Here is a 22577-nt window from a genome sequence, read left to right as displayed (position 1 = left end):
TGCAGACAGTGCACACTGTTTCGACCTTTAAGGTCTCATCAGTGCAGCTGGGGACGAGAGATCGGCCGCTGCAGCTTATCATTTATTGGCTCACATGCTTTTACATGTGCTTGTTATTGTATAATATAATTGTAAACAAACAAATGTGGGCTAGTATATGCACTTTCATAGGATTTGAACCACATAGTTGGCATAATTTGGTCTATCCTTTTGTACAATATGACAATTAACCAATAATAAGGAATGAAACATTTATTTTTGCTACATAGTACTGTTAAACTAGGACACAACAATACATATACAGTTTGCATATTTTATTTCAAATACTTGACACATATAAGTTTGTTTATGTCTAATGAAATTACCACACATGAATTGAAATGATACTAAACAACTTAATAGACTAGTCCATACACTTTAGAGACATTAATACAAGGGAAATTTAACTTCAATACCCAGGTACTGAATTACTTTTGTTAATATTTTGTATTTTTCTAATAGGTTTTAAGTGCAAGCATGTCATTTATTTCAGAGATTTAAGACAAATTAGTATGTTGCATTTGCATATATACACAACCATTATGTTTAGAAGACTAAAGCCAGTCCAGAAAGTTTGGAAGTTCAAAGTCAGGGTTAGCAATCCTGTAGGATTTGCGACGCACTTCTTGTGTAATTGCCAGCCAAAACACACGAAGCAAAAATGGTTGTCCTCCAATTTTTGCAATGTCTAAAAAAGGATGCAATAAAATACAAAAAGAAATGGATGAATGGACTTTTAAAGAAGTTAGTGACATGTAAGTCAATTGTAATAATGGTACTTCATGTCAAAAGTGATACTGATATATATATATATATATATGTGTTGTTTTAAGAAAGATAGATGTAGGTAAATGGTTGTTGACAAATATTAAAATTGAAAGATTTTGTCGGGGCAGTTTTATGTTCAACAGCATGCATTTGTATAAACCTGTGGTAAAATGCTGCTTTTTTGAATCAAAAGAATATTATAACATTTTTTGGATCACATGTTCGCTTATTAAGTTCTTCAATATTTTGGGACAGATTAATCAACATCCCTCAGGCCATTACAAGCAAATTTGCATATTTTTAAACTCATATATACAAGCTTTATATAGGGAACAGAAAATCAAAACAACCTAGCTTTAAACTATTTTTTACTAGCTTTCATAAAACCAGCATTAATTGGAGAAATATTGTATAAATAAATGATACAACATTCTGTCACAATTACTACACCTTACATGACAATATACAGTATGTTTCAGTGCAGTAATAATGCCATGTTACCTGTGCATACATCTCCGTCCCCAACAAATCCTGAGTTGCACACACAAATGGATGTACCATTTGAAAAGGTGTAACAGTGACCATCTTCATGGCAGTAAAGACAAGGTTCAAAAACTGTATAAAAACAACATAGAAAAATTTAGGTTTACTAGGTTATGGCACAAGCTTGCTTTAAATGACAAACCAATAGTGGTTTTGTATTATAACTAAACCCAATTAATAGTACTGTGTGGTATTATTGTAATATTACAGACAAATCCAGGCATAAGCATACTGATTAATTAAATAAACTGTTTAATTGCATCGGGATAGGAATCCCAACCAAAGCCATTTCGTTTATAATATCCTCCAATTGATTGCTTATATAAGATTGGAAAATTGATTTGCAATGATCAGAATTTATAACCTGCACAGGGAAACCAGTTAAAAACATACTGGTTAATTAGCAGGAGGGTTGTGTGAACTCGCAAAATGTATTGTGTGCATGGTTAATTGAAAAACGGCTATTAGAGGATATGTAATTAACCAGATTTATCCTGCTACAGAGTTTTTTTTTAGTTGTAGGTACTGTGACAGTTTTAATTGTAGGTGCTGTAGACCAGTGCTCTTCAACCGGTGTGCACGGTGCACCCTAGTGTGCACCAAAATATGCACGGGGTGCAACAGTACGAAAAAAGGTATACAAGGGTCATCACAAACTTTTAATGAACCATTAATATTTGACTTTCAGAATATTAGAAAAAATATGTAGGTTTCAACTGATGTGTAAATGGACCTCTGTATTAAAAAAAAAATGTTGATACTTTCAGTGCAGCTGACGTATATGTACGTCAAGACGTTTTGCGCAGAGTGCGGATTGACATTAATTTAGGTCAAAAATTTTTGATAAAAAATGTGGCTGCCAGTTAATGTACGTCCAGGCCAATCAACCCGCTCCATTTTTCATCGCTTTTTACCTCAGTTTACCTTTTAGATAAACAGGGTGCATGAGTTCGTCACATCAACTTTAAGGGTTCACCAAACCAAAAAAGGTTGAAGAGCACTGCTGTAGACAGTTTGAAACAAAATAAACTATGGCATATAACTTTTTTATGTTTGCAAGTTACTGATGTTTTAGTTGACCTGCTTACAAAGCCCACTAAAAACCTTTTCATGACCTGTTAGCTTTGTGGCAACCCTTTATGGTTAAATGCACATGTATAAATTACGCAGGGGCAGCTATCTTTGCCCCATAGACGTATTTGGGAGCCATTGTGGCATTTAGCATTCGCCTTGAACGCATAACATAGTTGATTGAACTTCAATTTTGTGCAGCTCTGTGCGGACTTCAGACATGGTCTTACCTTGCACGCAAACCCCTTCCTCACGTACGTAGCCTTCTATACACTCGCAGTCGTGCGAACCTGGAGAATTGCGGCACACCTCGTTCTCAGGGCAAAAATAAGGTGTTTCACACTCGTCAATATCTGCAAGGTAAAGTTAACATAGTTTTGGGTGTATTTGTCATTATTGTTTACATGGTTTACATCTGTAAAGGTATCGGATAATGACTTTGTGTGTGTGCGTGATTGCCGAACAACAGTGAGTTGCGTAATTTCTAAAAACACATGCAGTGGAAAGTTTGTAAATGTCTGGATAACACTGTCTGAATACAGTTTACTGTGTTCATAAGTAGATGATTTTTATCAAACCACCCTTCAATTAAGCAAATTTGTCATTCAACCGGTGTGATGCTAAACAAAATGCTAACTTAGTTGTTTTTGAAGTACTTGCATTTTGCTGACGTTTCGCCTACCAGAACGGCAGAGCTACTGTAGAGCAATGACAGAAAATATTGCGAGCACACAGGCGTAAATGCGGCGGAATATGATATAGTAAAAACATACCGTCTGATTATTTTAGGTTGTTTTTAAGGCGTGAATTTAACATAGGAAGCAGCGTTGGTAGCGATGGCCCAAACAGAATTCAGTACCTGTACAAGTAGTGCCATCCCCAGTAAATCCGGAAGCGCAATCACAGCTATAATACCCAGGTGTATTGAAACAAATTGCATCGGAGTGACAAGCGGAAAGTGCTTCGCATTCATCGATATCTGAAATAGAACATAAAATGAACCCATAAGGCCCTAAAATCATGTGTTGATTTTTCTAAGATCATGCGGGAATGTTCTGGCATTTTTAGAGCCAGAAACCGTATAAACAGGGACGTTGTACGTTAAGAATAAAATGTCATAACAGGCAACAACAGAATCAGCCTAAGCTACATTTACTTTTCAAATATCAAAATATACTTGAAGGGCGGCATATAACGTTAAAATGCGTTTTTTTTTCATGAACAGTTTAATTAAACGCGACCCAGTTAAAACATGTAGTTTTCGAGATGTATTGCAAAAAAATATATAAACGTTTTGTCCACGCTACCCATGTGCGTGAATCTGTAGGCATTGATTCATAACCGGTACCGTTGTTAACATCCACTTTAAATCACCAGTCAGTTTTTGCTCCCTCTCCAGTAATTATTATTCCTTAACCCAAATGATTTAGTAACCCGCATTCCTAAAGCTATATTTCGCACCCCCTATGCTTATGAGCAGTTGTGGGATTCAATTTTTTTGTCAGCGGGTTCTACCACAAAAGTCGTATTTTTCAGCCGGTTCTGTTGCGAAAAGTCCATTGACAGTAACCAGTAATGCTAACCGGTTCGCCGATCTCATAAAATTTTGTAATACGGTTCTATAGAACCGGTGCGAACCGGCTGAATCCCACCACTGGTTATGAGCACCCAATCAGTAAAAAATGCCTAGCGATTTAATAGAGAACCTTCGCAATTGATTCCATCGCCTTCATATCCAGAATTGCATGCGCATTCGTAGCTTCCAATCGTGTTGCTGCATGTTGCATCATCGTGGCAGTTGTCCAACTCGAATTCACACTCATTGATATCTGTCAATTGTAATAACACATTAGTTAAGCTTTTTTTTTTATTTCTTTGTTAGATTCATTGCACATTTTTAGCGCGTAAAAAAGTTTCGCCATTGATGTCGATTTAGCAATTTAAAAAATTTAGATGTGTGGGCCTTCAAAGAGCGAAAAACGCATGTGGTTAAGTTCATTGTGGCCGTTTGTTTTTCACAGAAGATTTCTACAATACAAACCATGGTTTGGTAGATTATTCCCCGCTAAATGTAATTTTGTATGAGCTCTTAGTCTAAATCAGTCTTACACGCTTTCACCGGTTTAGAATTTTCTAAATATCCATGTGTGTTTACGACTGTCTCTCAGGACAATAAACAAAAGAGATGGTTCTACCATTGATCTTTCGCTATGTTAAGGTTGTCGTAAGGCCGTTTTGCCGTATTTGTACGTCAAAGAATCGTGCTCTTAAACTACATATTGGTTTTTGTTGTTGTTTCTACAAAAGGCACGCGCGTGTTCAGATAGTTGGTGGTTTGTGTTTTTTTAGCATCCAGAGCAAACAGTTTTTAAGGTTATAGCTACACTAGCTTCGCATCGATGAATCTGTATCAACGCGGCGATCGCCTGTCAGCCATTGTTACGGACACTCGCATGATCGCATGATATATTTCTCGCTTTTTTACTTTCTGGCATATACGACAAATTTTAATAAGATTCTTCACCGATATCTTTTCGGATGAAAAACAAATCAAGTGTCGTAAGTGCCCGATAAATTTAAATGTCCCTAGATAATTTACGTTATTGTCAAATGCACATGAGACGTAATTTAAGTTTACGCTTTACGTACATTTTTATTTGTAACATACCCTTACAAAACATAAAACTTGGTTGTGTTTTTATAATCAATTTGTATAAATGATTTTTAACTTTGCAATTCATACATTACTGTACGTGTTGTTTTAGGTTGTCAAAAAAAAAATTACCTGAACAATTGCTCCCATCTCCTGTATATCCTGGCTTGCATACACAGAAAGTTGCCCCGGAATCCAAGAAACAACCGGCATTTTCGTCACATACTGTCGACGTACATTCGTCGAAGGCTGCCAAGGTACAAATTACAAACTTTGTCGTTCACCACAATGCCGAAAATTTATTCAATGCAACATATGTGCTCGTGTAAAATAAAGAAGGCCGATACTTCCTTTTTATTTATGCCCATACTTACAAATTATACGTTTAAAACGGGACATTTTAAAACTCGCATTCAACGCAATCTACTTGTAAAAGTCTATTTTTAAACTCACATTCAACGCAGATCTACTTGTAAAGAAATTTTCTTTTTACATTACAACAACATAATCTTAGACATCCTTCATTGTTGATCTTGTATCATGCGTAACTTACGGCACCATTTTAGTACCCACCCAGCACATGTGAGAACATTATTCCAAAAGGGGTGTGTGAAAAACAACATTTTTTATAAAAATTGCGTAATTTACCCCATTTCAAACTGCAAAATGTCGATTTAGTTGATATGTGCTCGGTTTCGACAGATTTTGGTTTGATTTAGTCCATTATATATCTTTGCTCAATATGGATATGCAGAAAATTGTGTATATCAGACTTCTACCAGCAACTAACGGTTATTGTCAGTAGCGAAGCGGTATTCTGTAATATTCTTAAGTTTAGCGGTATTCTCATATTTACCTATGCAAAAGAAACCAGGTCCTGTGAAACCGAAGTTACACGTACAATCGTAAGATCCCTCGTTGTTTCTACAAGACGCGTCAGGATGACAACTATCGATTCCCAAGGCGCATTCATCGATATCTAAACATGTAATATGATTAGGTACTTGTTTCCTGGGGTTGACGACTATGATTAGCCTTAGAAATTTCTGTTGCACGTTTATTGCAATGAAAAAATCCTTTTTGTAATTTCACCTAAAAATAAGTGTCCGTATTTTTATTGATAGCGAAACTCGCCCCGGATTTTTGTACACACCACTATAGACCAGGGGTGTGCAACCTGCGGCCCGCGGGCCAAATGCGGCCCTTTATTAAATGTTGTGCGGCCCGCAGAGACCGTTGGATTTCAAATATACTAAGAAACGAGTCCAACTATTATATATTTTTGAGCAAGATTAATGCGCCCGATGCTATTTTTCTGTGACCTGGCAATATGTGGCTAGAATCAAATGCGACTTTAACTTGTAGTAATGCATATTTGGTATGCAACAAAGAAAAATCACCTTGTGTTATACACAGGTGCGGCCCGCGATCTAATTTTGGCCCCACAGCGACAAAGGTTGCACACCCCTGCTCTAGATTGTAGAATACACTCGTAGAATACACACACACACGAATTTTACTTTTTACTATGAATATATTAGTACATGCGTTTGTAGAAAAAGGCTTTACTGACGTTACAACAAATATTCGTGTCGTGTAACTGGATGAAGTCATTTACACTTTTAACTCTGTTACATTTTAGCACAATCCTGGTAGTCAAACCTAACTAAATCTGCAAAGAAAATGTATTTTCTCAGAGATCTGTTTACTAGTCTTTTTTAAATATTAACGGAAAGCCTTAAACTCTTGCGAAACTACATGTGTCATCATTTGGTGGTCACGTGCCTTGCTATATAGATGCAGTGTTCGCGTAAATTTGTCTTGAGTCGTCGGTTCTAATGCTGGAAAACAGTATTACCTGTACATGTTGTAACGCCGTCACCAGTGTAGCCAGTTTCGCATACACATTCAAATGTTCCAGGCACATTGACGCAGGTAGCGCGATCCATGCAGTTGTCTGTTTCATCCGTGCATTCGTCAATATCTGTGCAACAAATTTCCCCTTGAATTTAGAAAAAGGTTGTTTTAACTGTAGTCTGGGGCATGTATCTACTGTGTTTGTCCAAATTTGGTAAATAATCCCTACAAGTTTGCATCCAGGTCTGAAAAGTGGAGTTACCATTTTGCTCGTTTCCTTCCTTGTTGCGCTCTCTTTAGGACACCTGGGTTAGTTTTGTAAGTTATATGTAGTGGTAAATTAAAAACAGCTTAACTTGATGTAGACCAGTGGTTCTTAACCTTTTTTCCTATGTCTTGTCTATGTATCTTTTTGAACACGACATGACACATGAAAGTTTTTCTTTAATAGTCTTTATCGGTGTTAACACTGTATATAACAAAGTTTGTCCAATGTATATTATGTCGTCGATACTTTCTCTTGATAAAATCATTCAGTACACAGGTCAATAACCTGAACGCAGCTTAACTAAGAATGAAAACGGTCAAAGTGGAATAAAACGAAGTCTTGTAGCTTAATCTTTCCGACAAAAAATATTGTTATTTTCAGCCAACAATTGTTTCGAAAATTCTCTTATGATCACAATAATCTTGATTGAACGCTTAATGTGCAAGATCATAGCGTTTTGTGGAACTTTGCAAATATATCTACCTGGACAAATGGTTCCATCGGGAACCAATTCAAGTGGCGCAAAACTCCGAAAACTGGCATCTTTGATGAAACCGTCCGGACAACTGCACTGCGCTCCTCCTCTTGTAACCAAGGTGCAAGTGGCGTAAGGATCGCAAGGCTGATCGTCGCCCTCCAACAAGCAGGGATTTTCAACTGTCAGTATAGTTTAGCACTGTACTAAGCTTACACGGGTATTTAGGTAGAAAATAGTTTGCAATGCATGCAAGGGCTTTGTGATTTTTTGATAAAAGGTATCTGGAAACGTTATATTAGCGTTTTGTTATGCATGGCATGAATGGACGTAATAGATCATAAATTTCAATGTTATTACTGAATGTACTTTATATCTACACAGACGCTATGCGAATTTTGAGTTGTATATCTTATTTATGCAAACAAACATGTCCCCTATCATCTTAGCATTTTTAAACAAATTGTAATTGATGGAGAATAATGTATGAACTTTTCTACAATCCTACCTATTCGGTCGTTTGGCTCTCCATCAAAAAAATCCACCACTAAAGGAACACCAATAGGAGGGTAGGCTAAATATGCTGTGCCGGTCGGGAGTTCAATTCCGCGAAAAACGATGAACGACTCGACAACCACGAATGCTTGCAAAAACAAAAGCGTATTAAAATCAGAATGTGAAGGTGCTACACCAGAGTTGTAAATCGGGTAGGGTTCGGGCCTGGGTTTCTTCACAAAAAACGGGCTTGATTCGGGACCGACTTTACACTCTGTGTCAGAATTTTTTTGAATAAATTTCACTAGCCAAGTAGCCGGTTGCTGGACCTGACCTAATGTCAAACAGCCCTAAAACACCTTGTTCAAGACCAATCGTCTATTGTGTATGTTGTCTTGTCTTTCCTTAGGCTTCAATGTATAGGCCTGTCAATTAAACTTTCGGGCCTAAACGGGCTTTATAAACACGATTCGGGTTCGGGCCGGGTTTCGGGCTTGTACCTTCGGGTTCGGGGTCCAACTTCAAGCCCGTTTACAACTCTAGTTGACACAAAAAATGATGTGCTTAGTTGAATGAACATTTCCAGGTTGATTAAAGTCTAAAATTGTGATGCAGTTTGTCTTCTATGTTTTAAAAAACGTAGTTTGTGTTATAAAATTACCAAGTGAGTGAAGAATTTGATGAATTAATTAACTTAACCTGTTGTACTGCCGAAATTGCGTTAGCATGTGTTTTACATGAGTAAAATGTAAGCATAAAAAAAAGATGTACATTATGCTACATTAAGTGAGCGACATCGCTCATAAAGGGTGTATTGGTCCTTATTTTTGTTTACAGTTACTCTAAACAAGACACAAAATCCAACATAATACATCCTATTTTAAGCGATGTAGGTTATTTCTTTATAGCTTAGCCAAAAAAGTTATGATTTTTTTTTCATTTATTGCGAGAAATGAGTTTAAATTGAAGATTATACTGTATTTTACAGATCACTTACTTGCGTTAGGATCAATTGCCGCAGTTGCCGTCGCCAACATGGCGACAAGAATTACGGATGTTGGCAGCATTTTACCTGTACTGATATCTACTGCTGATGACACAAACAAGTTAGTAACATTTTCGTAAAAAAGATTGCAATTTTTTTTTTAAACCGTACATTACTGCCTTCTACCTCATATATGCTCACATTTTTTTTTCAAGTTCTAACATAATCTATCTTGTGCTAAAATATGAATTTGCCAGCTTAACGGCGCGAACACATAGTTTAGTTAAAGCAACACAACAAACAACAAAAAACTTTATTTCATGTTCTTTGCCGGCGCTGCTGTAGCAAGGCAGACAAAAAACGAACCATATACGTTTTCCAAAACGATAGGATTCAGTTGGCACATAAACAAAGAAGGTTTTTTACTTTGGCACGCCCGAACGGTGTGCCACGCTTTCTTTGTATTCCAAATGAAGTGTAACGACGGCCTAAATGTCTGGTCCTGGCCCAAGTTTCTAGCTTGTTAAGATGGTCACTTTTACCTACTTTGGGGGTCTGTTTTGAATCATTTGTTTTTCATATGTTTTCCTTACAATCGGCTTAAATTAAAACACTTGTTCTCACGTTTTGTATCAGGGAAAAACGCTTGTGGTATTGTGTTGGTTGGAATTTCAGTAAACACTTTAAAACAAATGAACAAAGAAAACACATTTGCTCTTATACACTTTTTTACCAAGCCACACATTATGCTTCTTCAGTGTTTACAATCGGTTGTTGTAATTTGCGCACAATCTATGATACTTTTCATTAAGTATTTTTGCAAACCATAGGAAGTCGATTTTTATAGAACTAACTCGTGGGTTCTATTAATTTTATTAATAGAACTAATTTTATTAATATTTTTTCATTCGGCACATGAAAATATTAGTTCCGCGCATAGCAAGCTGAGGACACTTTGCACTGCTATATAGTTATACTTGGAGTTGTGTTTTGTCATATACACCCACGTCATCAAACTCCAAAACATCACTCTGCAAAAACCAACATTTCTTCGATTCATTTCAAACACTGTTGTGAAAATATAGTCTAGTTTGGGCAAAGGGCGAAACTGACTATAAAAAGTTTAGAAAGCCCAGTTTCACAAAAAATGTGCTTCTCAAGGGTCGACCTTTTTGCGTTCACATACTATGTCGATAACCTTTCGGACATTTATTTTCAAGTGTCGACCTTTCGGAGTTTAGATAAGCATTCATCATTTTTGGAGCATTTCATAGACTTTTGAAAAATGTGTACTGTTAAAGTGGTTTAATTGAAAAAACGAGTACTGTACAATATTGCAAATGTTTTTGTTTGTCATGGCCTAATGTTTTTTAGGCAAATTTTGAACAGTTATTTCATGCACAGCGGTTTAGTTGAAATTATGTAGACATCGTCAAACTGCTTTTTGTGTGATTCTCCTTTTTGTAATGTGCGTGCCGTCAGTTTTTACTTAGTTGCATTTATGTTTGTGATAAGGTGTGTTTGTAGCTGATGGTGTGTTTAACCTGGCCTACTGCGACATTTATGATAAAAATAGTCGTGTTTATTATCAGGTTGCGTGGCAACGCGATCAAAAACACCCATTCCCGTGTCAGCTGTCTTTCAAACTGACTCGCTTGATTCGTTTGCCAAGATAAGTGCCTCGTCACGGATTGGTAAATGATAAAAGCTCCCGGATGTCAGGATGTCAGGATGTCAACCACACCCAGTTTTTTTTCTCGTACTAACGTCATTAATATAAATTAAAGCCTTTGTGAAATTGTCATGTGATATTGAACTTGTACTGACTTCTGTCTGAATAAAGCGTGCTCAACGCGGCTGAACTCTGTGAGAGAACGTGGTTTTAATGTCATCCGTCGCTTGTTTGTTGTTTAATAAACTTTTTGTTCAGTTAGTTGAAGCTAAAAGATTAAAATGCGCTTGTCGAGCTACTATCAAATTTTACTTATACTTGTACGTATATGCAAGTTTCCCCCAAAAAACGTTTTTTGAATAGTCTGTGTTAAAATACATTCAAACTTAGTTTTAGTGCAAATCAAATTTTTATTTTTCCTGCATCAAATTGTTGGTTTGAGTTTTTTTTTGGTTGCCTATTCGTCCTTCACACTGGTTTAATTGCCACGCTGTGATGTGTTATTTGTGTATAAACACGTACTATCATGCTCCAACGACGGACATCAATGTGTGGTTTTCTTTTCTCCCGTGTTGTAACATTGCGAACAAAAATTTTAGGGTGTTAACGCATTGCGTAGTTCTCCCTGACACCCTAAACAGTACAGTCAAGCGTATTACCAGCCATTACTAGAATAATTTTATGCTGGCAAAGACATTGCCCACGCACAAAGAGAGCTCAAGGATCGCCCCCTACGCAAAAGTATTAAGTCACGAACGGGCTTTTGTATTTTTATCCTTCCGCACATTGCGCAACAAACACGTGTTGAAAGACATTCAATTTCTCAATAACCGAAGGCTTTCTCAAAATCCCCAGTACTAAGGACAAAGCTCCACTCGTATCAGCAGAAAAATTCTACGTGGCTTGATGGACGAGAATTCCATACTTTGTCTGTACTGACCAGCTCTTAATCCAACGCAATGTTTGCCGAAGATTTTTGGGCTATTTTGGCTTAAACTCGGGCTTATGGACATTGTATTGATGGCGCCGCAATTTGCGGGAACCCATATGTTTGATGTGGATAACTGGTTGTCAAAATCCTTATCTACACATAAGTCCCGGTTTTATCGAATGCGAGATATTAATTTCTACAGATGAAAGTTTACGCCTTGTTTTGAAGCAGGATTTTGTTTTTGAAGCAGGATCTTGTTTTGAAGCAGTCCATGCCGTTACGCCAGGAGTGTCCAAACTTTTTTATGGTGGTCTATTTTATCAGACGAGTCGCCCCCCGGCCTAACGTTTTTTAGGGAAGTTTTTAACCGTAGAATTAGAACACAAATACATGAGATTAAAGAAATTAGGGGATTTTATTGCGTCAGCACCATGTATACTTCCTTTTTACTGGTAAATAGTTTCGTGGAAAGTTTTATGTAAAGACGCCAGCCGCCACAACCCAAAAATTTAATCCACAGGAGGCCGCATTTGGCCCGCGGGCCGCACTTTGGACAACTAAAGCTATATCTGTGAATACGCATGCCAGTTTACGCCATGTACGTTGTCTTTTTTTCGTGCCTTACGTTGCGTGGTTTGAAATGGCTGTGTGTTATACAGCACCACTGTGCGGCGGAATTTTAAGGTACCTAAGTGTTGGATTACACATGTGGCCCACGCGTTGTTTTTGAAACGACTTATTTTATCAACTTAATCGCCTACGTAATTTATGGAGAACTTTTATTCCGAAAAAATGGCATTTATTGTTTGCTTTATTTCTTTGTTAATAGAGTAATACACACCTGTAGAGTAATACAAGTTGCACTTTTATCGCATCACAATGCACATTGTTACGACCACAATCTTACTCGTGCTTTAAAAGTCAGTGAATATTTCTTGCTTCATTGGGGTACATCTGATATCAGAGGCTTGCGCAAAACGCATTTAGCAGTGAATTATCTCCTGCGCTCTGCAGTGATATAGATTATGCCAAATAGGAAACGAAAAGCAGGTAACGCTAACGGAATATTCAAAGAAAGGTGGACATGTGACTTTAAATCCCCTGTACACGTAATCAGTAATTTCGGACAGCCATATGGCAAACTCGCTTCGCATTGCTACATCGTCCATCTCACCGAATATTGCCAAACTTGTCAAAGAAAAACAGTGCCAAACTTCACACTGAAATGTCGACGTGTAGTAAAAACTTCGTTGACTTTACTATATCTTGGTGTGTTTATTGTTCTTATAATTGTAAAGATCTAAGATTAGAATTTCGGTGTGAGGATTTTAATTAGAAATAATAAGACACCCATTTGTAAGATTACAAATTAGCAGTAAACAGTCAAGTGACCCGCGCAATCATTCGTAGACCACATTTGGCCCTTTTGCTAAAAAGGTTGGACACCCCTGTTTTAAATCTTGCATTTCTCTCCAGACCAGACACTAGTTGAATATATGATGTGCGTATATTTGTAAATCTAACAGATGCGAAAAACATCGACCAAAGCTTAAATCAAGAAAAGTATACAATACGATTTTCGATCAATTTATTATATGTTACATTTTGTTAAATTTAAAGGTTATGTTTGCATGTAACTTATTTAAGTTGATTTAAAAAAAATCCGGCTCAGCATTACCTTGCTAAAGTTTCGAGCCCATTTTGTCTTTGCCTTGCTCGATTTAATTCAAAACTTTGCTTTGTTCGTTCGCACAAACGTCAAAAACCGGCGAAAGAGTACGAAAGCGCTTTGAGAGATATATTCTGGTCATTGAAGCGGCTAATACGTTTCGCTGCATACTTCTTTACAATGGGGTTTTATTGCAATCGCGTTTTAAGTGCAATTAAAGGGCCTTGGATCTTCAAAAACGCAAAAGCGTTTAAAGGTGAAGAGCAAAATTAACTTCTAAAGAAACTTTTGCACCAAAGGCATTACGTAAACCAACTTAAATAAACAGTTCTACCTTAGTTTTAGCAGGGGTGATCATTGTCTGGTTTGTAAATTAAAAAAAATCATTTCTATGTCTGTGTAAAGTTCATTTACATTGATACAATAACATAGATACATATTTGATATATTGCATGTGGTTTTTACATGAGCAGACTTTTGGTAGCAAATCTTCGTCGGTAGATAATAACTGCCAGTACAACAGCCAACAGAACGATAAGAATTGCCAAAGCAACAAGGATATACACCACTGTAATGTCGATGGTTTGCTGGGTTTGAGGTGGTGGTTCAATTGGACCAACGTTGGCTGGATCTGCATAATATATAATAGTTATCAGGGTTGTCATACAAAAGTTTGTATAATTTACCATAGTAAGCAACTTGCTCAAACAAACGCTCTTGCATTTTTAAACCAGTGGTATCCCTACTTTTCCATTTTGTAATTTTATCAAATCTCGTTTATCAAACACCTATATACAAATTACCCGGTTAGAAACTTGAAAATCTTTTGCAATTTTTGCATCCGAAGACCCATATGGACCCATTGGGATAACCACCTTACGGACCCATTGGTTTCACAAACCCCGTTTTTAAAACCACCGCTTAAGACTAGTTGCGATTACTGAACGGATTTAAAAGGCAGCTTGATAAAAAACAAAACGTTTAAAGTTAAACTGCAAACAGGTTATCTGTTAGTTTTGTTTTTTGTTTTAAATGCAAATTATTTTGTTTTTGTAAAATTGCAGTATGCATGATGATATGTGCGGGTTAAATCGTCGTTTCGTTTAACGTGTCCGACAGACCAAAACTTTAGCCAGGGGTCGTTTTAAATTTTCTTTACGGTTTGTTGAACCTTCAGCGATTCAGATTTTTCCATACATTTGGCCCAAGTTGAATTATGAAAATCGAGCCCTCTCTTGACTCCTCTATCAAATTTGCAAGTCTGGCTGGGTTTGGACATGTGTTTGAATAAAATAGGCTTGTTTCGGTCTGACTTCACACTCTATGTCAGTGTTTAAAAAAATAACTACCAGAGTAGCTACCGTATATTTGCTGGACCTTACCCAGTGCCCTACAGCCCTGAAACACCTTGTTCGAGGCCGTTGTCTATTTTTGTCTATTGTGTTTGTTGTCTTGGTCTTTCCTGGTGCATCAATGTACAGGCCTGTCAATTAAACTTTCGGGCCTAAACGGGCTTCTCAAAAACGATTTGGGTTCGGGCCGGGTTTCGGGCCTGTACTTTCGGGTTGGACCGGGTTCGGGCTCCAATTTCGGGCCCGTTTACAACTCTTCCCGCTATTATGATATAACACGTTTTTTTTCTTACCAAAGCATCTTCCAGTGCTGTCGACGTATGATAGATCTGGGCACACGCAGAATTCATTTAGAACGGCATCGGTCACACAAGCACCCTCTCCGCAGTCTTTGTTGCATGCGGCGTCATCTAAGGTTAAATGTAATACAAATTGTAGCAGAAAACAACACAAACAAATGTGCTTGTGAGTTCCGGGACTTTTGTGGTGAATGCTTAGTGACCGGTAAATTCGGTATGGCGCCTTCAATGGGCCTGGCGTACTGTGGTTTATATATAAGTGCGCTGGTCTGCATTGACGCTTCAGGGCTGATTCCAGAATTTATGTTCATCATAACGGAAGTATTTTTAGGTTTTGAACTTAAATATTACTTACTGGGGTCTCGACTGTATGAGAAATCAACACTTCCACTTGTCACCTCATTCGATCTTTTAACTCTGACTTCCACCACAGATCTTCTTCGCTTGGAGCACTGCGCGTCAAATAACAAGCAAAAAATCATTAAAATGTGACATTGGTGTTGTTTATCTGTGTCGTTTTTTTGCACGTGCGATAGAACGTAGCTGCCCTTGTCAAATTTTGTTTTAGTTATAGACCAGTGGTGCTCAAGACCTGTTGCCCCCTTAAAAATGTACTTGAAAAACTCGTTTTGAAATTCAGTGTCAATTTCGGCTTTAAACCGGTCAAATAGAGTAAATTATCACTGTTAAAAAACGGTCCCCCAAATTTCTCTCAGCGGTCAAAATTTGCCAGTAGCCTAATAAATAATTCGTTTAAGCAAATATGGCTATTTTTTGGTATTTAAATGAAACACTTGCGGTCTCTTAAAACTACTTAGCGGTCACCCAAACCAAACCTTAAAAAAAACCTGGGCACAAGTTCAAGTCGTGTTTTAAGGATCTAACAAAACGTTAGTTGCTTTTCGTTGCGTATGAGGTTAGCGAACCGGTTGACATTACTGGTTACTGTCAATGGAATTGCTGTCTATGAGGCGGGTAACAATATGACTTTTGGGATAAAACCGGCTGACAAAAATTGTTAATCCCACCACTGTATATATACTATATAATTAACACTCACGCTAATGGCACAGTTGTTGGTTGCGCCACCAGTTCTAAGACACAATGATAGGGAGGCGCGAAGGGCTGTGTCCGGAGAATCTCTGAAGAAAAATGGCCTTGATTTAACTGTCACGCTGGTTGATTCTCCATTGTTAGGTAAGGATGTCCCGGCCAGGATTCCTGCGTTGGTGCTAGTTGACCTTGCCAGGCAACCGTTTCTACAAAAAAGCGATGAATCATAACAATATTTAGGAACACTATACACGGAATTGAAAAGCAATTAAATCATAAACATACTTGCCAAAGAACTGGTGTATATAAAATACATCATGCAGACGTTTCAACAATCTCTGTTGTCATCGTCAGTTGACTCTATATACACCACTTCTTTGGCAGTTCTGTTTATGAGTACATACTTACATGCACATGTAATTATTGCTTAAAATTCCGTGTTTTATAGAAATTCCAATACGCTAGTTGTCATTTTTTTGAAAGTACTTTTGTTCTTTTTATTTTATTCTTAGGCAGTATAAGATACAACGTATTTGGTATTTGTCGTGTATTGCTATTAACGCAACCTGTCTACGAAAGAAAGCATAATCTATTTTATTTTGTGGGGGCGATATAATCTTTCTGTTTTCTCCATAATTGTGTTTCACCAACTTTCTACCTAACACCTATTTTTTGGCATTAAAGTAGAAAGTATCCAAGCGCCAAAGATAGTCATAAAAGAGTAAAGCAAACAAATAACAACATTTATTTGACAATTTGAAACATTGTCAATTGTTTGTGATTGGGCTTCCTGAGACTATGGTTATAACACGGACAGAAACTTTAGTCATAACGGCCGAGTGATTAAGTAATAATATGAAGTTGCTTCGTGGCAACCCTTTGTTTAAGTTAAACCACCCACAGTCGTTTGTTACAAGATTATTACACTTACTCTATTATGCTGACGCTTAGGCTTGGGTTAGACGCTGGTGATCCGCTTAATCCTTGACAGGCAATCATGACATTCGGTGCTGTTTTCAACGGAGATTCGAACTAATTAAAAATAAACAAATGGCTTGTAATTAACGACTTTAAGCTAGTATATGTAAAAGCAAATTTGATGTTTCGACAAGCTCTACTGGTGTAATAATGTCTTGTGTTACATAAAAAAAAAATTAAAAATTTTTGGCTTTTTTAAACTTGTTTTTAACAAAGAGGTCTTTTTCAATTTCGGTACAAACGCCAAAAGCGCATTTTGTAAATTTGCATTTAAAACGTAGAAAGATAAAAAAGGTTGTTATTAAATCAGCCCTAAATCGGTTGGTATCTAAAATCGATGTGTTGTTTTCGGCAAAAAAACAAAACATCGTTGAGTTCCAATTTAGATCGCCAAAAGCATTACCGTGCAAGTTTACAAAGCTTTTGAAGCAGACCTTTAGTCCTAATTGCATGTCCTTATTAATATAACGTGTAATTGCACCAGTAATAGAAATTCTGCATGGTCTTTAGATTTATAAAGATTTTGTATTTTCCTCAATTGTATACAGGGCCAAAGCTATCCCCCAAAGTTCAAAGGTTTCAATACCCTCATAAACAAGTCATCAGTGGTTCTCAGCGGACGACCGTTAAGAGCGCTGTTTGTAGAGAAAGTGTCATCAGTGAACAAATTGACAGAGAAGTCAACGGACTGCGCCAGTGCCACAAGAATGTTTTCAACGTCTGGGGTCACATCTCTGCGAACACAAAAAGTGAGTAATTCTGTTTTTACAGGTTATCATTCTGCAAAAGTTTTGTTTTTAAACAAATTAAAGAACACACTGCACAACTGCGAGAATACCTTAACTAAAACATCTTTAGTGCGTGAAAAACATAAGTAGGACATCAAAACGAAACGAATTACAGTCGCATCCTTATCAATAATTCTATGCTACCTTAAGATTAATGCTTGCTATACTAAGATGTTACAATATGGCGAATTTTGAGAACAAGCATCTGAAGGTGCTATGTTTCAAGTATTCGTCTGGTTTGTTATTCGCATTCAATATCCGAAGAAGCTTTACTATATGCCGTCTTGAACGTTGAAAAATCCACATCGTTTTGTGTGTTTAGTTTAAAAAGACAACTTTGTGTAAGTACCTTCAACTGTAACATATAATTTCACTTACTCCTGCGTTGAGTTGAACTTGAAAGTGACGTTTGCCGATGACGGCATTGAACACGTGACTTGGTATGTGACGTATTGACCAATGGTGAACGATGCCGAGGCGTTGACATTTGTCAGGTTCCACGATTGATGAACGTGTGTGCTGTTTTCCTATAAGTCACATATAGATCGCGTTACGAGCATAATTGTGTACATCTTATCAGCCTGGTTACTCCGAAAGTTGTGGGAAATGCACGAGAAAGTTTACATTGTGTACAAGCGTTTTGTTTGTCAACATACAGGTATTAAATATTCTGAATATATACACAAACAGCAATATCATAATCCTACTATGGCGTACAACATAACTTACACCAAATTCAAGTCTCTATTCACATGTCACTAACACATACCTACAAAACGTCGCTAGTAAACCACTACTGAAATGTTTGGCGATCTACACACACTGCGTTTGGGACTTACTGTTATTTCAGCACCACATGACCCAGAAAACACTGTAGTTGTTGCCCCCACTGTTCCTGTGCAGGTTCCAAATGTCAGAGCGGTCATGGAAATACCCATGTTTTCAAAGTAACTGTTGACAGCAGTAAGGGTTCCCCCTTCCGTGGTGCAAACAATTGTGTAGGGCTGATCTAAAAGAACAAAGCGATTAATACTTTTGTTTTCAAAAGCGTTTTGGAATTTACTTCAGTTGGAAATATTTAAAAATGTAGAACGGGTGAATACGAGTAAAGGATTTATTTACATGTGTGGTCACTTAAACAAATAGGGATCCAAATTTTCCCAATGTTTTGTGCTTATCTTTGAAGGAAACGTACTACAAATGGTGCCATTTGTGCCACTGGTTGATTGGTCCACGAAAGCGTCTTTGCAGATGCAATTGAAGCTTCCTAACGTGTTGACGCAGTTTGCATTTTCCGAGCAGTCATCGCAGTTGTTGGCGCATTCGTCGAAATCTAAAATAATAAAAAGGTTGCCAACAAAATACAAACCTAGTCAAGCGACATTGCATTGGCTTTATTATGTGTATTGAATTAATATATTGTGAGAGGTTTTTTCATTCTATACTTTCGTACAGTGTTTCGTTTAAAGTTGGATAATGTCGGTTTTATTTTCTAAAAGTTGTTTTTTGGGGAAAAAGTTGCCACTGAAATGCTCTTTTGTTTGATTTCATTTAGTTTTTGCTCAAACAACACAATATCTTTTAGACACAATCAACACAACATTTTTTCTTCTTCACGCAGTTCGAACCCAGGACACTCCCGGGGACGAATCCCGATAAGGGGTTTTTATGTCTGCATTTGGGTCAGGCGCGCCTGACCATTCGGCCAAATTTTAGATTTATGGTTCTTTGAATATTTTTGTTGTTGTTGTCATACCATTTCAAATTAGAAACCGAGGGTTGCACTGACCTGACCCGGTAACGGTACTGGCATTGATTGGAGTGACAATTGAGAATCCAGCCATAATATTAGTAAAGTCGGTTTGATTATGAGTAATATAGTTGAAGTCCAAGTTCACAACGAGCTCCGATGAAGATCCGTTAGTTAGTTTTTCCAAAGTTGAATTTGCTAGGGTGTAGTTGAAGCCAGATCCAGCCGCTACAAACTCGTCGAGAATTAATGAAATCTGGGTAAACAATTTTTGAAAATGTAGTTGTTTGATTGGTATTGGATTGGTTTGATGAAAAATGTTTATTACATTCACACTGTTGCTACTCTTAATCTGGACCCATTTACTTCGTAGTTTTTCTCGTAAAGGACAAAGGTTGCACTTGAGTTTAACGTCTTAAGCATTGATGTTTTGCGTTAACGAATCACTGTTTTACAAACAGACAGAAGCAAATTCAGCGTAAAAAACACTAAAACGGTCGCTGTGTTTTATATTTTTTTGATCTGATTTTAATAACTCTGAATCGTCGCAGTTGCTTTACTGAAAGGAGATTTCATCAATAAAAAAAGATTTTCTAAGAAGCAGACAAGCCAGTGTATCTCACAAAAATAACATTACGTTTCGACAACTTTATCATTCGGCTTCGCATTATGTGGCCAAAAAATTTTAATGAAAATTTCAAGCACTTCCACGAGCAAGCTACCACAGACCAAGATGCAAACCGACAGCAAATGGTTGCGTTGATTTTGATTAAACAGTCCTACCGAATTCGTGATGTCAGCTTGTCTGGAAGTAACGTCGCCATCAACTGACCCAGCAACGGTAAAAAGTGCCCGGTATTGGTATGCGTATGGGCCTGAGGCTTCAGCTGTGGAAAGATGTTAACAAATTTGGATTAACGCGCAGTATGGTATTTGATTAAGGTTTAATATTTACTGCAATTGATTCCGCTTGAAAAAAGGCATAATTTAAGTTTACATTTGTTATCGTATTTTCGGCATTCACAGTTCCGTCAGCTGGTTAGAAATGGAAAATTCACGCTTTTTTCTTTTTCAACTTGATTTTATTTCATTTGCGACTTAACAAATATGGCACCGACAATTACTATGGCGTGCGACCCCCTATGAGCGCAATTTTTCAAATCTAGTGATGGAGACCCCTTTAAATCCACAGTCACTAAATCTACATTTGCATACAAAACTTCACTTGAATGGTTGTGGCTTTCAACACTCAGCGCGGCTTCGAAATGTTATGGATAACTAAAAGCATTCTCATTGTATCGGGCCCACCCCTCTCCGTTTTGCTTGAAAATTCATTACTATTTTGATACATATTGAAAATTTAACTTGCCACCTAAGTGGTCCCTTCATGGATTACAATTTGCTCCTTTTTCATAAAGGCTATAGCGAATAGTAATGTTTTCGTGGGTATGATATGCCTTTTGAAAACGGTGATATGTCGATACACATAATAACAAGACAGTGATAGTTGATATGGCTATATTACAAATTGAAAACAGGTTTCAACGTTTAGTAAAGTTTAGTATATGGCTCCAATTTTTCTTTTGTTTTATACAGTTATAAGGGCATGGAGACGTATGTGCAGAGACATTCTTTCTCATTTAGCAACGTCGGTAGACTTCTAGTAAGCTGCGTTGGTTTCTGCCGCATTTAAGCCACTGTTCGTTTGTGCAATATTCCTTACCACATGCAAAACTTCAGCGAAATTTCTAAAAAACTTTTCTGCAATAAGTTAACATTTAGACGAAGAAAAACTTACCGAACATTCCAAAGTTTCCACAACATATAATCGCGAATGCAATAACGATCATCATCTTGCATTCCATGACTTGAAGTTACAAAGTACTGCACAGTATCTATAACTTAGTACGTAAACAGTGATCTATAAAGTAGAAACTAGTTTAACAAAAGCTTCTGTCCTGTGTTTAAATCTCACGGCATGCTAAATTTTTCTGGTCTTGCTATACGAAAATTCTTTAAAGACGATTACCTTTCTTTTTGCCGGCATCGTGTACTGTCATAGTTATACAACTGTAGGCTTACCGCTGATGTCAGCGCCAACAATCTTTTTAACGTTGAAAATTTATGCAACATAAGCTAGGCTTGGCTTTTCAGCTTGCTGCTCGCAACAAACTAAAGTGCCGCCATGGGCTACATTAGGCCATATGGCCGATCTCCTGTCACCAGCTGCACTGTTAGCTTGAAAAAGTGTGCACTGTCTGCAGCTTATGCAATCTAACAATGGCATATTTACTATGCTTTAAGCTAATGTTACCAGCACCCTGAAAGGTACTTTATCGTCTTTTGTGTCTTTTGCAGTTGTTGGGCAACATAATATCAGGCAAGCGGAAAATTTGTGCGTGAAATTTAACGCCTGAAAAGATCCCCCTTTTCTACGCGAATGAAATTGCTATGTGCATTTGAGATACAACGGTCACGCAGCTTGGTTTTAGCGAGCACGAAGTACTTTCCATATGGCAACGTCAGATTTACCAAATATCCCTAAACAAAACAACTCTTTTTTTATAAATAAACTCCCAAGTTTTTTTGCTGACTACATATCTTTTGCTTGAGGTTTTGGACTGTTTTTATCTATTCTCACAAATTCGCCATACGCTTTTGCGCAGTTGATTTTCTGAGTTTGAACGGTTTATCAGACCTATTTTATCACTTTTGCTTTCTCTTCTGCAAAACGGACAAAGCGTCCTATTTTTCACGCAATGGCTCAGTACCGTAGCTGTTAAAACATTTATTTACTTTATTTGAAAACGGGTTTTCTGCGACCTTTATACCGTAGCCGATTTTTATGTTACTAAATTCTAATGGTTGTTCACGATTTAACGCCGTACATAATTGCTTGCAATATGTTGCTCTGAATTTCGCCTTAATATC

The 22577-nt window shown here is 37.3% G+C and overlaps 2 protein-coding genes and 1 long non-coding RNA gene across 4 annotated transcripts; 1 reads left to right on the top strand and 2 right to left on the bottom strand.

The window, feature by feature from the left end:
• Positions 1–662: 662 nt before the first annotated feature.
• Positions 663–2707, bottom strand: LOC145218811 (uncharacterized). Its single transcript, XR_013857749.1, has 3 exons — positions 2652–2707; positions 1309–1422; positions 663–727 (listed from the first exon to the last, which is right to left on the bottom strand). It is a non-coding gene; the product is annotated as an uncharacterized LOC145218811 (long non-coding RNA).
• On the top strand, positions 701–17709 carry LOC145218810 (uncharacterized). Of its 2 annotated transcripts, none has more exons than XM_080086216.1 (5): positions 701–794; positions 2623–2781; positions 5187–5331; positions 9158–9275; positions 17657–17709. In XM_080086216.1, the coding sequence occupies exons 1-4, from the start codon at positions 701–703 to the stop codon at positions 9261–9263; spliced, it is 504 nt and encodes a 167-aa protein (XP_079942342.1). In that variant the 3' UTR covers positions 9264–9275; positions 17657–17709. The 2 variants fall into 2 exon arrangements, with proteins under 2 accessions (XP_079942342.1, XP_079942341.1); XM_080086215.1 differs by lacking the exon at positions 17657–17709 and adding an exon at positions 10747–12598.
• LOC145218809 (uncharacterized) lies at positions 13303–21559 on the bottom strand. Its single transcript, XM_080086214.1, has 12 exons — positions 21445–21559; positions 20430–20533; positions 19686–19902; positions 19092–19229; positions 18736–18905; positions 18275–18423; positions 17695–17842; positions 17062–17162; positions 16138–16336; positions 15433–15529; positions 15072–15188; positions 13303–14057 (listed from the first exon to the last, which is right to left on the bottom strand). Exons 1-12 carry the CDS (start codon positions 21509–21511, stop codon positions 13888–13890), a joined length of 1677 nt encoding a protein of 558 aa, XP_079942340.1. The 5' UTR covers positions 21512–21559; the 3' UTR covers positions 13303–13887.
• Between the last annotated feature and the right edge of the window lie 1018 nt (positions 21560–22577).

Source organism: Phallusia mammillata, chromosome 3 (genome assembly GCF_965637545.1).
Source record: "Phallusia mammillata chromosome 3, kaPhaMamm4.hap1.1, whole genome shotgun sequence".
Lineage (NCBI taxonomy): Eukaryota > Metazoa > Chordata > Ascidiacea > Phlebobranchia > Ascidiidae > Phallusia > Phallusia mammillata.
Note: the sequence above shows the minus strand (reverse complement) of the source record. Positions and strands in the feature narration are given on the sequence as shown.

Excerpts from the sequence above, each read along its gene's own strand:
- LOC145218810 (XM_080086216.1), top strand. The coding sequence starts at position 701 with ATGGTTGTCCTCCAATTTTTGCAATGTCTAAAAAAGGATGCAATAAAA. Across the intron at positions 795-2,622 it reads TTTAAAGAAGTTAGTGACAT|CTCTGTGCGGACTTCAGACA; the intron begins GTAAGTCAATTG and ends AATTTTGTGCAG. Across the intron at positions 2,782-5,186 it reads CACTCGTCAATATCTGCAAG|GTTGTCAAAAAAAAAATTAC; the intron begins GTAAAGTTAACA and ends GTGTTGTTTTAG.
- LOC145218809 (XM_080086214.1), bottom strand. The coding sequence starts at position 21,511 with ATGGAATGCAAGATGATGATCGTTATTGCATTCGCGATTATATGTTGT. Across the intron at positions 18,906-19,091 it reads CACAAATGGCACCATTTGTA|ATCAGCCCTACACAATTGTT; the intron begins GTACGTTTCCTT and ends TTGTTCTTTTAG. Across the intron at positions 17,163-17,694 it reads CTGATGACTTGTTTATGAGG|TTCGAATCTCCGTTGAAAAC; the intron begins GTATTGAAACCT and ends ATTTTTAATTAG.